Source organism: Balaenoptera borealis (genome assembly GCF_965194805.1).
Source record: "Balaenoptera borealis genome assembly, chromosome: 1".
Classification (NCBI taxonomy): Eukaryota; Metazoa; Chordata; class Mammalia; order Artiodactyla; family Balaenopteridae; genus Balaenoptera; species Balaenoptera borealis.
The window spans coordinates 105,985,255-105,997,634 of record NC_138860.1 but is presented as its reverse complement, the minus strand read 5'-3'; the positions used below and the strand labels follow the sequence as shown (position 1 = coordinate 105,997,634).

At 38.9% G+C, this 12,380-nt stretch overlaps 1 protein-coding gene across 9 annotated transcripts in view; it reads left to right on the top strand.

Moving 5' to 3' along the window:
• CDC14A (cell division cycle 14A) overlaps positions 1–12,380 on the top strand; it is a 176,290-nt gene that overhangs the window by 67,404 nt on the left and 96,506 nt on the right. For all 9 annotated transcript variants that reach the window (XM_082384469.1, XM_082384467.1, XM_082384466.1 and 6 more), the window contains one exon: positions 11,424–11,490. In XM_082384469.1, the coding sequence (XP_082240595.1) occupies positions 11,424–11,490 (67 nt within the window). The remainder of the gene's footprint in view (positions 1–11,423; positions 11,491–12,380) is intronic.

Sequence of the window (12,380 nt, the reverse complement as noted above, 5' to 3'; positions counted from 1 at the left end):
TGTTTCCCAAAGTTACATTGGTTCTCATACTTGGTTTTAAAAAGTCTGGGAAGGGGACTTGCCTGGTGGTGTAGTGGTTAAGAATCTGCCTGCTAATGCAGGGGACACAGGTTCAATCCCTGGTCTGGGAAGATCCCACATGCCGTGGAGCAACTAAGCCCGTGAGCCACAACTACTGAGCTGGTGCTCTAGAGCCCGCTAGCCACAACTACTGAGCCCATGTGCCACAGCTACTGAAGCCCGCGTGCTTAGAACCTGTGCTCTGCAACAAGAGAAGCCACCGCAATGAGAAGCCCACGCACCGCAACGAAGAGTAGCCCCCGCTCGCCGCAACTAGAGAAAGTCTGAGCACAGCAACGAAGACCCTACGCAGCCAAAAAAAGTCTGGGAAGCTTTAAAAAATATTGATGCCAGGTTCTACTCCCAGAAATTCTGATATAATCGGCTTGGGGTGAAGTCTGGGTGTTGGGATTTTTAAAAACTACCTACATGATTCCTATATGCTGCCAAGGTTGTGCACTACTGCTCTATAAGGTTTACCCTGGCAAAAAATAAATAAAAAATTCAACAGTCAAATAAGTTTAGAACTCTCCATCTTGGAGATTTTACAGAGCACATTCCCATTTTAAGGATTCTGAATGGTTCTGAGTAATAAAGTAACCTGTTTTACTCAGAATTTTCCCAAGTACTTCATCCTGAAATCCCTCCCCATCCCCCTCCCACTTCTATTAACATCCAGCAGAACTAGCTTTCTGAAACTCTAGGATACATTTCCTGATCCACACCTGTGTGGAACAGAATTGATCTCTTGGGATTAGAATAATAAGCTGCCATTTGTGGAAATGTTTTTGTGTGGTTTCCTGAGTTTTAGAAATAGATGGCTTGTCAAATTATGATATTTTATCTAATATGAACAGGAATAATGAATTTTCTCTTAAAGCAGACGATGCCAGAAAACCTTCCTTAACAGAGAACCCACAAACCTCCCCCTAACAATCCTTTAATGACATTTGTCATTAAAATGAACCCATACTGTTTGTGTTCAGGGATGGGTTTGTTGTGTTTTGGGGATGACCCCTAGTGATATCCCGGTTGCTGAGTCAGTGTTAATGCGGCTGAGTCTTAATGGGAAATCTCACCTGGGCATGCCAGAACTTGCAGGTCTCTGCAACAGAGAATCTCAGAGGGGTCAACCCCTTAGAACTTGGCATTAGGCTGCCTTCTTTCTTCTAAAGCAAAGTAAACATGTGCTGGTAGATGTTAGATGCAATTATAAAATGTATCTCTTTACATAAAATGTTGAACCAGATATTTGTTAGTTTAAATATGATACTGTGATTTTTGTTAAAGTTTATTTAGCATTAACTTGGTACTTCAAAGGGAAAGTTCTCTTTACCATGTTTTTTCCCTGAGTATCAAAAATGTAGAAACAAAATTTATTTTATGCTCTCTTAAGACTTTCATTTTCAACTTTTCTTTATGATGGCTAACTCTCTGCTTCTCAGTGTTGATCTTTGGGGTCATTTCTACCTCCAGGGATCTTTAATAAACCTTTACTTTTGATGCTTGATGTGATGGGAAAGAATCTGCATTAGTTTTTTTTTTTAATTAATTAATTAATTTATTTATTTATTTTTGGCTGTGTTGGGTGTTCGTTTCTGTGTGAGGGCTTTCTCTAGTTGTGGTGAGCGGGGGCCACTCTTCATCGCGGTGCCCGAGCCTCTCACTATCGCGGCCTCTCCTGTTGCGGAGCACAGGCTCCAGACGCGCAGGCTCAGTAGTTGTGTCTCACGGGCCTAGTTGCTCCGCGGCATGTGGGATCCTCCCAGACCAGGGCTCGAACCCGTGTCCCCTGCATTGGCAGGCAGACTCCCAACCACTGCGCCACCAGCGAAGCCCTCTGCATTAGTTTTGATTAGCGAGGTAGGGCCAGTTTCCTGAGTCTTGAAAATAGAACAAAATAGATTATCCAGTCCAAACTGTGGAATCTATTTTCAACAGCTGGGGCATATTAAATGACTTGGACCACTATGAAAAGCAGACTCTTTATCTGGTTTTCTTGTTAAAGTGTTAAATAAGCACCACTATTCAGGATCTGAGGATAGAAACAACTGTCAAGGTTTCTAGGACCCACTAAATACGCAGAAGGAAGTGAGTTATATCTATTCTTTTTTTTTTTTTTTTTGGAACATGGCAGTGTTTCAATGGTTTGAGTTGTGAAAATTGGCTCAGATTACTTTTTTTGTTTTTCCTCTTTTTATGGTTTCAGACCAGTGTACCAAACTTTCTGTAGAAGGGTAAGTGCCAAATTTTTGTACTCTTTACAGTACTTTTCCGATAGCCAGCCTTAGTTGATAAAGGTGGTTTGGAATAAGTTTGCAATCATTTATGTTAATGAACACAGTTATTTTGTTGAATGCCTCATATATGAAGCTCTTATTTTCAATATTGGAGTCAAAGATAATTTACTATTATTTTTATCTTTAAAATAAAATTACTGTGGTTAAATGGGGGATAGTCAGGTATTGATAAAAGGCCCAGAGCACAGCCCTTGGCCTGTTTTTCTGGTATCTGTTATTGCTAGTTCTAGACAGATTCTATTCTGCTGATTTATATGACCTTTTAAGCCATGACTTAGAAATGAATTTTCACAAATCTGTTTCTTTAGATGAGCAAAATGATTAGTGTATAGCTTTATGTTAAATCTGAAAAGCAGGAGATTCTGTGTCCTATTTTTTTGTTAGGTACCGGTCATGCTCAATTTTTGGCTCTGCCCCATGAAGCCATTTGATTTTTGTTCTTTTGTAAGTGGGAAATAGCTTTGTTCTCCCCACTAATTCTTATCAAATGCATTTTTATCTTATAGGTCTAGATAATATAAACCATTGGCTTGCTCTTTTCCCTAGAGCTGGTGCATTTATGTCGTGGATGTGTTCAGAGACTGGAAACCAGGTGTACTTTGGACAATTGTGTAAAGTATTTTTGGACATTGTCTAATTCCGAAGTATCCATACAAATTAGGGCTGAATTGTCTAGTACAGTAGCTATTACCTACATGTGCTATTCAGCACTTGCAATTTGTTTAGTCCAAACTGAAATAGACTACAAGGCTATAAAATACACATTAGATTTCAAAGATTTAATATAAGAAAAGTGAAATATCTTATTTATAATTATGTTGATTACATGCTGAAATATTTCAGATATATTGGATTAAACAAAATATATTATTAAAATTAATATTTATTTATTTTTATTTTAATATGGTTATGAAAAAATTAAAATTACACATGTGGCTCTCTTTTGTGGCTTTCATTATATTTCCATTGGAAAGCAGTGACCTAGATTACGTTTTTGTGATTGTACGCAGTTTATGATTACAGATTTTTTATATAATTTTTGCTTTGAAATGTCAGTAGTTCCCAGCCACTTAGAGTTGTTCAGGCATATGTTGAATGGTCTCCTTGTAATGGTTATTCATTCATTCATTCATTCAACAGCTACAACAGAGTAATGTGCCCAACACTGTACTAGATCCTGGGCATACAACATAAAGGACACATTCCCTGTCCTTAGGAAGCTCTTGATCTTGTGCTGGTTGTGTAGATGGGATTCAGTTCAGTGATTGGAAAGGTGCTCAGATGACCTTTGAGATCCTTTCTAACCCATTGCTCTGCAGATATTTGCCTACCTCGTAACTACTTGCTATCTGGAGAATTTACAGAGAATCACAGAATCAAGATGTGTAAATCATAGTCATTTCTGTTATTTCTTAGTCCATTTACTATAGCTCTTTTTATTCTTTTTTTTTTTTTAAAGCTTAGTTAGTTAAACCCTACAGTGACAGCATCTATTTTGTTCTTTTGTTTGTTTGTTTGTTTTTAATAAATTTATTTATTTATTTATTTATTTATTTTTGGGTGTGTTGGGCCTTCGTTTCTGTGCGAGGGCTTTCTCTAGTTGCGGCGAGTGGGGGCCACTCTTCATCGCGGTGCGAGGGCCTCTCACTATCGCGGCCTCTCCTGTTGTGGAGCACAGGCTCCAGATGCGCAGGCTCAGTAGTTGCGGCTCACGGGCCTCGTTGCTCCGCGGCATGTGGGATCTTCCCAGACCAGGGCTTGAACCCGTGTCCCCTGCATTGGCAGGCAGATTCTCAACCACTGCGCCACCAGGGAAGCTCTCTTTTTTATTCTTTAATGTAGTCTCCACATTGTAAACACTGTGACTCTGTTTTTCATTTATTCTTCATTTCAAACAACTTCATTACCAGAAATGCTTTCTTATTGTTTTGTGTAAATATGTTCTTTCATCTCTGGTTTCATCTGCTCATTATTAACATTTACAGGGTTGCTTCATTCTGAGTGATTTCTTAGATTTGTAGGTTGCAAACAGTGGTGTGTTGGTAAATCGGCTCTGTAATTAAAGAGCATTTGCTGATTTCTGTGGTGTAAATTTTCCCTCCAATGCTGATTTGGGATCTCAAAATTTTTGAATGTCTAACAGTTGACTCTTGAGAGCCTGTAGAAAGACAGCTTTAGGACAATAGGGAATCAAGCCCTTTCTCTTTGTATCTCTTTGTGGATGGTGATTCTAGTTTTCTTAAATTTAATTTTTCTTCTACTGCTTCTCTGCAAAATAAATGTAAAAATAAAAATAAACAAAAAAATCCCAATTGCTTCACCTATTAAAATATTCATAATTTAGTCTTTCATTCGACAAATATTTATTGACTGCCAGTGATTTTTATAACCACTTCATAATAGTTTTATGGTTCAGTTGACTATTATGCCAGAAATCACATTTAGAAAGATAGAATTGCCGGGACGGATAGAATTTGGATGGTCAGGCATGAGGTTGAGCTAAATCTGTATTTGGGTGTCTCTAGATAGCTGTTGGTTGTAACATTAGTCTTCTGTATTGGGGGTTAGAGACACATGATGTATTCTTCAGCAGAGATGAATGATTAGAAATCCTGGGTGTTTGGGGTATTACCTTATCTCCTGAATGAAGAGCAGCCTTGTGTTTACCTGTTTAAGAGAGTAATGCAATATATGGTAAAACTGTCATGGTAGATAAGTGTTAGAGCTGTAGTTTCCCCAGGCAGCATAGGATGTGCAAGCGTTTTCCCTCAATTGATGTCTGTGGGATTTCAGTGGTCCTTTATGAGGGAGGTGGAAAAATACATGTCCTCTTATTCAACTCAGTAACTATTTGGCTCAATAAATATAAATGAATGCATGGATGAATGAGTAAAAAAGCAAACCAGGAGTTAAACAAACAATTGGGAACCAAAACGCAATAAAAACTGTGGGAGTATAAAACTTTGTAGCACATTGGTATAGTGATTTAAATCCTGAAAGCTCTGTGTAGCCTCTCTGAAGTGTCTGGGTTAAAATAAAAGTGTGTTTAATACCACTTGACAAGGGAAGAGAAAACTACTTTGAATGTCACTGCTTTTCAGCTTTATTCAGTTAATACTCTTTGGCAAAGAGAACAGAAAGAAATGATCTTAAATGGACAGAAGGGATTTGGGGTTAATGCAAAGAAAGCTCTTCTTGCTAGTGAGGATGGAGGTGTCAGGCTCTTGAGTTAACAAAAGTGGCCATAGTATATTATCGAACATTTTCTTGGGATGATCTCCCAAGCTCCTTTACTTAATTTAAACATTTATTGACAAACATTTATTGACTATCTATTTCATGCCAGGCACTGTATTAGGTACTAAAGAGACAATGGTGAGTAAAAAAACATATAGATCCTGTCTTCTTAGGGACTATTGTAGAGAGAGAGTCAGAGAATCAAATAAGCACATCATGATATAATGTCAAACTGTAGTTAAGTCCAGTGGAAAAAAATGGGGACCTGATCTAGCCAGAGTGGGGTTGGAGCATTTTCCCTGAGACAAGTCATCTTTGAGCCGGGATCTGAAGGGTGAGTAGGGTGACCTAGGCAAGGCGATTGGAGAACATGTGACCAGAGGAGCAAAGGTGCAGAGTGCCCCTCTGAGGGGCTCAGGGAAGGGGGTTGTGATAGGCTGGGCCAGACACCACAGGCCTTGTATCCATTTTAGGATTTGAACCTTCCCTCGAGAGAGCAGTGGGAATCAGAGAAGGGCTACAGCAGAAGAGTGACTGGATCAGACTTGCCTTTTAAAGAAATCACTCTGGCTGCCGTGAAGAGAACTGATTAGAAAGACGAGGAGCGGATGTGGGGAGGCTCTTGTAGTGTATGGAGAGGTGCTACGTGAGAGGCAGCAGAACTGAGGAGAAGTAAATGCATTCACAAGATGTTTAGGAGGGAAACACAGTGGGGCACAGTGCAGTAGGGTACGGGAAATGAGAGAGACAGAAGGACTTCTGGGCTGTAGCTTGAGTGATTTTGGAAGCTGTGTCCTTTACCAAGTTACAGAGGGTTGGAGGACCAGATTACTGTTGTTGTTTTGAGGTAGGGGCAGATTCAAGAGATTCTTCTTACACAATGAGTTTGAGATGCCTTAAGACACCCAAATGGAAATGTCATGTAGGTGGTTGGCTGTCCTGCCTTGGAGTTTTAAGGACTTTGTGCTAGGGAGATAAATTTGAGGGTCATTGGCAGATAGATGGTAACTTACATAGATGAGATTGTGTAGGGCAGTGATTTTCGAAACGTGATCCCTCCTACCAGCAGCACTGATACCACCTGGAAACTTGTTAGAAATGCAGATTCTCAGGCTCCGTTCCATACCTACTGAATCAGAAACTCGTGTGGGGCCCAGCATTCTGTGTTTTAAGAAGCCATCTTGGAGATGCTGTTGCTGATGAATGCTAAAGTTTGAGAGCACCTGGTCTCGGAAGAGAGTACGGAGCGTGGAGAATTTGAGTCTGGAATTGAATCTTGAAGAGACTGGGAGGCGAAGGATGACTTTGCAGAGGAGATTGGGAAGGAGTAGTGTTTAGAGAGGTAAAGGAGATTGGGAAGGAGTAGTGTTTAGAGAGGTAAAGGAGATTGGGAAGGAGTAGTGTTTAGAGAGGTAAAGGAGATTGGGAAGGAGTAGTGTTTAGAGAGGTCGAAGCAAAATCCAGGAACAGTGAAGAGAATATTCAGAGGGAATTACTTGATCTTGACAGAGTAAATAAAATGATGCTTGCAGAATGTTCCCTGAACTTAGAATAAGCAAATCCAGAGACAAAAAGTAGATTAGTGATTGCCAGGGTTGGAGTGGGGATGGGGAAAGAATGAGGAGTTATTGCAAATGGGTATAGAGTTTCTTTCTGGTGGTAAAATGGTTTCGAATTAGTGGTGTACATTGTGACTATACTAAAAATCACAGCATTATTATTTTTTTTTCACACACACACACACACACACTGTATTTTATTTTTACAAGAGATAAATAGACTGACACCAAGCATTATAAATGGATGACCACAACAAAAGCAACAATGATTGCAATTACCAAACATGAAACACACTCATACTATGTCATAATATTGACATTCAGTCCAGTAATCCTCCACTGTAACAGCTCCTTTACTTTGCAGTGAAAATTGATTTGTATATTTTTTGCCTCTGAGTCCTTGTGGGATTTTTTTTTTTTTATTCAAACAGAAAGTCACAAAAATTATAATCATCCTCATCAGTTTACTCAGTGCCATGCAATTAATTTTTTTTCATCTTGATCTTTTGTTAGCACTTTTATGAATTCATCAGTTTTTCATTAGAGTTCTGAAAATGCTTATTCATTCAGTTCAGCAGTATAGTCAGTTACCAGAAACCTGTACTTGTCAGAGTCTTTTCCATGAATTCCTTGAAGATGAAAACCTTTTATAGGAACATATTTGCAAAAGCATCAGAGTACACCCAGAACTGTCTGTAAATGACAAAAGACTTAAAAATGACCACGGTTAAAGATTTGATGAAAGTTCATAATAATGCAATTGACAAGGAAATTTAGTTATTTCTGAGATGTACATTTTAAAGTAATAACTAGAATTATGACTTATAACATTATACACAGCATTATGAATACACTAAAAGTCACTGAATTGTACACTTTAGAAAGGCTAAAATGGTGAATTTTATCTCAATTTAAAAAAAGTCCCCTGGGCTTAGCCATATGGAGATCATTGGTGACCTCAGTGAGAAATGTTCATCACATGGATGAGGGTGGAAACAGAACAGAGGAGGTTAAGATGTGAGAGAAGAGAAAGTGGGGGCAGGAAGATGAATAATTTTTCAGAGAAGCCTTGTTTTAAAGAGGAGGCCAAAGAGAGGGTGATGGCTGAAGTCAAGAAAATTTCGGATATTTTTTTTCTTTTAAAGATGGTAGGGACTTGAAAATGTTTAAATGCTATTGGGAAGGATCCAAGAGAGAGATACGGAGAGGAAAGAAATCATCCACTGTGTTGAATAATGATGCAGTTTCAGAGTAGGAAAGGACTTCTGAGTTTAATAGAGCCTGGTGTTTTCCTAATCTTCACCTCCATTTCCTGTAACAATGTAGGTGAAAAATATTTCTTTCAAGCCATCTGCCAATTCAAACTTGAACGTCGTGTGGGGCAGGTTATCTTGCTGCCTTCCAGGACCAACCATTTTATTTTTAGATGGTTCTAACTACATTGGATGGTTGAGGAAACTCAACAGGGAAGATTTATTTATAAAATAGGAGATAATATTGCTTTTACAGAGTAAAATTTTTCAGCTTCTTAAAGTACTTTCTAACTTATTAGAGTCATTTCCTTCATTCTCACTTCCAGAAGAACCCAGTGCTGCCACTTCCTGAGCCTTTTGCGAATTATCTGGTATTAATTGGGTTGATGCTCTGAGTTTTCCCATCACCTTAGTATTCGGTTTTCTTGGTCTTCTAATTTATTATCATTCATGTATCTGACTTCCAGCTTTCAGAATTTTATTGCTGTTGTCTGTACTCATTCTCCCTGACCTTGTTGGATTCCATTTAAAAAAGCCTTTTAAAATTCTCTTTTTAGAGGGGTTTTTGTAGATACATGGATTTACTCTGCCACCTTTATCTTTCTCTCTTTTTTTCCCGCAGAGAATATGTAACATGTTTTTGTGTCCCTTCACTTTTATGGTTACTTTCCTTTGACTATGTATGAGCCAGGTGCCACTAATAAGCCATTTCTCTCTTGCCTAGTTACGAGGGCAGGTTTTGGGAACCTGTTGCCTTCATGAGGATTAAATGTGTTAATGCATCTAAATTACCCAGCATAGTAAGTGTTGGAAAAGATATGTCATCAACTTTCCCCGGTCCTGCGGATGTGACTTAATTTTATCGTATCCCTTATTATATTTCAATTTGTAAATGTCAGCCTGTCTTTCTAGCCTGCTGTGACTGCTTTGTATCCTAATTTTGTCGGATGGCCTGTTAATGCTCCCTCGCTCTCAGGTCTGCACATTTGATCACCAAGTCACCAGAGCTCTCTTTTCAGTTGTTGGTAAAAACAGTGGCTGTGCTAGGACAAGAGATATCATGATAATCTCACCATGCTTTGCAGACAGTACGAGAGACTGGATCTGGAGCTTTTCTGATAACTTATATTTGTGGATCGGTTTAGCTGCGTCTAGGTGGGAAGATACACTTGAGGGAAGTAAGGAGCACCTTCAATTCTTATCATTTCTTTTACTCTTTTTAGATTCAGACCTGCTACTAGATCTTGTTACATATCAATATTAATAATAAAGTATGGTATTATAAATTTGTTTTGTTACATTTTGATGACTTTACATTTAATTGCATTAGTGTTCTGTTATTTCTATGTATTTTATTTTATGCATTTAAAAACATTCTGAGGATAGGCATTCACAGGCTTCATCAGAATGCTGAAGAGGGGTCCATGACACACAAAAGATTCTGAACCCTTGTCCTAAAAAGACAAGTTCCTGCAAAGGAATGTGTGGTTATTTATATAAACTAGTATTTTGTCTTAGATCCCCAGCTACTCCTTTCTCTGGTTGAATCCCTTAAAATTTGCTTCTTAATATATGGCTTATGTCTTTACAAGATATTTGAAATGGGGTTATTTTGTTTTTCACCGACCCATGAGTTCAGATGGCATTAAAAAAAGAACTCTTGAAATCTGGATGAAATATCTAGAATAACCCTTCCTTAACATAGGTTAACTTTGACGTTTCAGGACTTAAACATTTCTGTTAGGCTGCTTTGCTAACCTACTCTTTTTAAATTAGGTTATCAGGATGCTGAAACTCAGTGATGTTGACGTTGCATTTAAATTCGTGTCTTAGCAGCCATAGTTTCAAGTTACCTTAGATGGTTGTGATACAAGATTCAGTTTTATGTTATGTGTTAAAGCCTTTAAGGGTCATTTTCTCCCCATGGAGCATCTTCTGTGGCCGCCCCCTTCTCCCCCTCCCGCCTTGGACCGACTTTGTGTGGTACATTTGACTTTGTGATTGGCAGGTGCCTGACAGCTCTATTCCTTCGGGTCAGCAGTGGGGGCTGGGAAGAGCGACTGAGAGCCTTGAGGTCAAGTTTCTTGCCTTGGACACCTTGGAACATTGTTAGTGTTAAAGCTCCAGTGCCAGTTCTTGCTAACTGACCTGAACTTGATACTTCAGTTTTATGTTGCCTAAAGCAGGCCTGCTAAGTTGCTCTAAAAATTTAAATAAAGGATGAAGCACTCAGTTTTCGGTGCAGTAGGTCTCCACTCCTTTTGACAGAACACTTCATGGTGCATTAGAAGCTCTCCTGGATCCTGAGAGGAGATTGTTTGGAAGCATTTTCCTTGGCATTTTTTTGTGGGGGGGTGGGGGAATGAGGGTGGGGCGGGGGGCAAAATGGAGGTTTTTAAATGGCATTTAATCCATGAAAACAACTGCCAGGTTCTGTTGACCTGCATGCATTGTCCCCCTTAAATTTTTACGCTAGTATTTGCCATGTTCCTGACAGATGGTTGTTTCTCTGTCTGAATACTTCTCATGATGATGCATGTTTTAGTTAATGAAATACTCACTGTTAATAATAATAAGAATAGTCATAATATTTATTGTTTCCTTTGTGCTAGGCACTATAGGAAGGACTTTATATTTTTTAAATGTAATCTGACAACAATCCTGTGAACAGTAGCTGCTATCAGTACCTTCATTTCACAGATGAGGAAACCAAGACTCATAGAGGTAAAATAACTTGCTCGAGGTCCCAGCCAATTCGTGGCAGAGTTGGAATTTGAAGGCAGCCTGATTCCAGAGCTCAGGTTCCTAAATCTGCTTTCTTATTAATTCAGCTAGTTGGATTAAAGCAACTTCGGAAGTTCTGGAGTTAAGCTAGTAGGATCTGATGTGTTACATAAGTTTACCATGTTGACAGCTGTGACGCCAAATAAGCATGTCTCCAACTGACTTTGGTATTTTATTATTTGAGGGTTCTAAATGCATGTTTTTAATGTTAAGCTTTTTTGTGTTCATAGGGATGCTTCCTTTGGAAATTGCACTTACAATCTCACCATCCTCGACTGTTTGCAGGGAATCAGAAAGGTAATAACAATCTCCTTGCTGTGGTTGACACTGTAGTTTAACAATATGAAAAAGGCATTATGTCTATATCCTTGTTTGTTGTTGGAGAGAAGAGAGGGGAGGGAATAAGAAGGTGGCTTTCCACTTCTTAAACAATGATGGATCTGTAATACACAGACCACAGGGCAATAGGGGCGGTGTTTCAGGGGATAACTCTTCTTATAGAAGCGGAAGGGGTCTCCCTTTCTCACTTAAACTATTTGTGTTATCACTTCTATCTGCTGCTGTGCCTGTGACGTTGCTTTGTCACCTGCTCAGCTTCATTATCAAGCTAGATCTTGGTGTGGGAGGGACAGGAAGTTATCTAAATCTCCTCTGTTAATGTGGAGAGCATTTCCACATTGTTTTTCTAACTGATAGTATTACATGCCCATGAACATGAAGTAGTAAGCAGGTCAGATATTATTATCTCATTTTTACAGTTCAGGAAACAACCCCAGAGAAGTTAAGTCACTCTCAGGGCCACAGGGAGTTATTAGGAGGGCTCATTCTAACTCAGATTTCCATATCAATCTGGAGTTCTTTCTCATATCCTATCCAGGTAGGTCATAAATCAATGGTTGTCAAATGGTGGGGACTTGTGCAGAGATGCAAATTCTCAGACCTCATCCGAGACTGATTGAACCATAAATTCTGGGAGTGGTGCCCTGCTGTCTGTGTTTGTATAATCCCTCCATGTGATTTGATGCACTCTAAAGTTTAGAGTCATAATTATTTAGTTATTTATATATATTATGGAGAAGGTAATCTAAAAGATTTTTGAGAACTTTGGAACATGTTTTAGAAACATTGATTTACAAGCTGAGAAGTCATGCATGCTATACTGTGAATTCTAATGAAGGTTCAAGGTA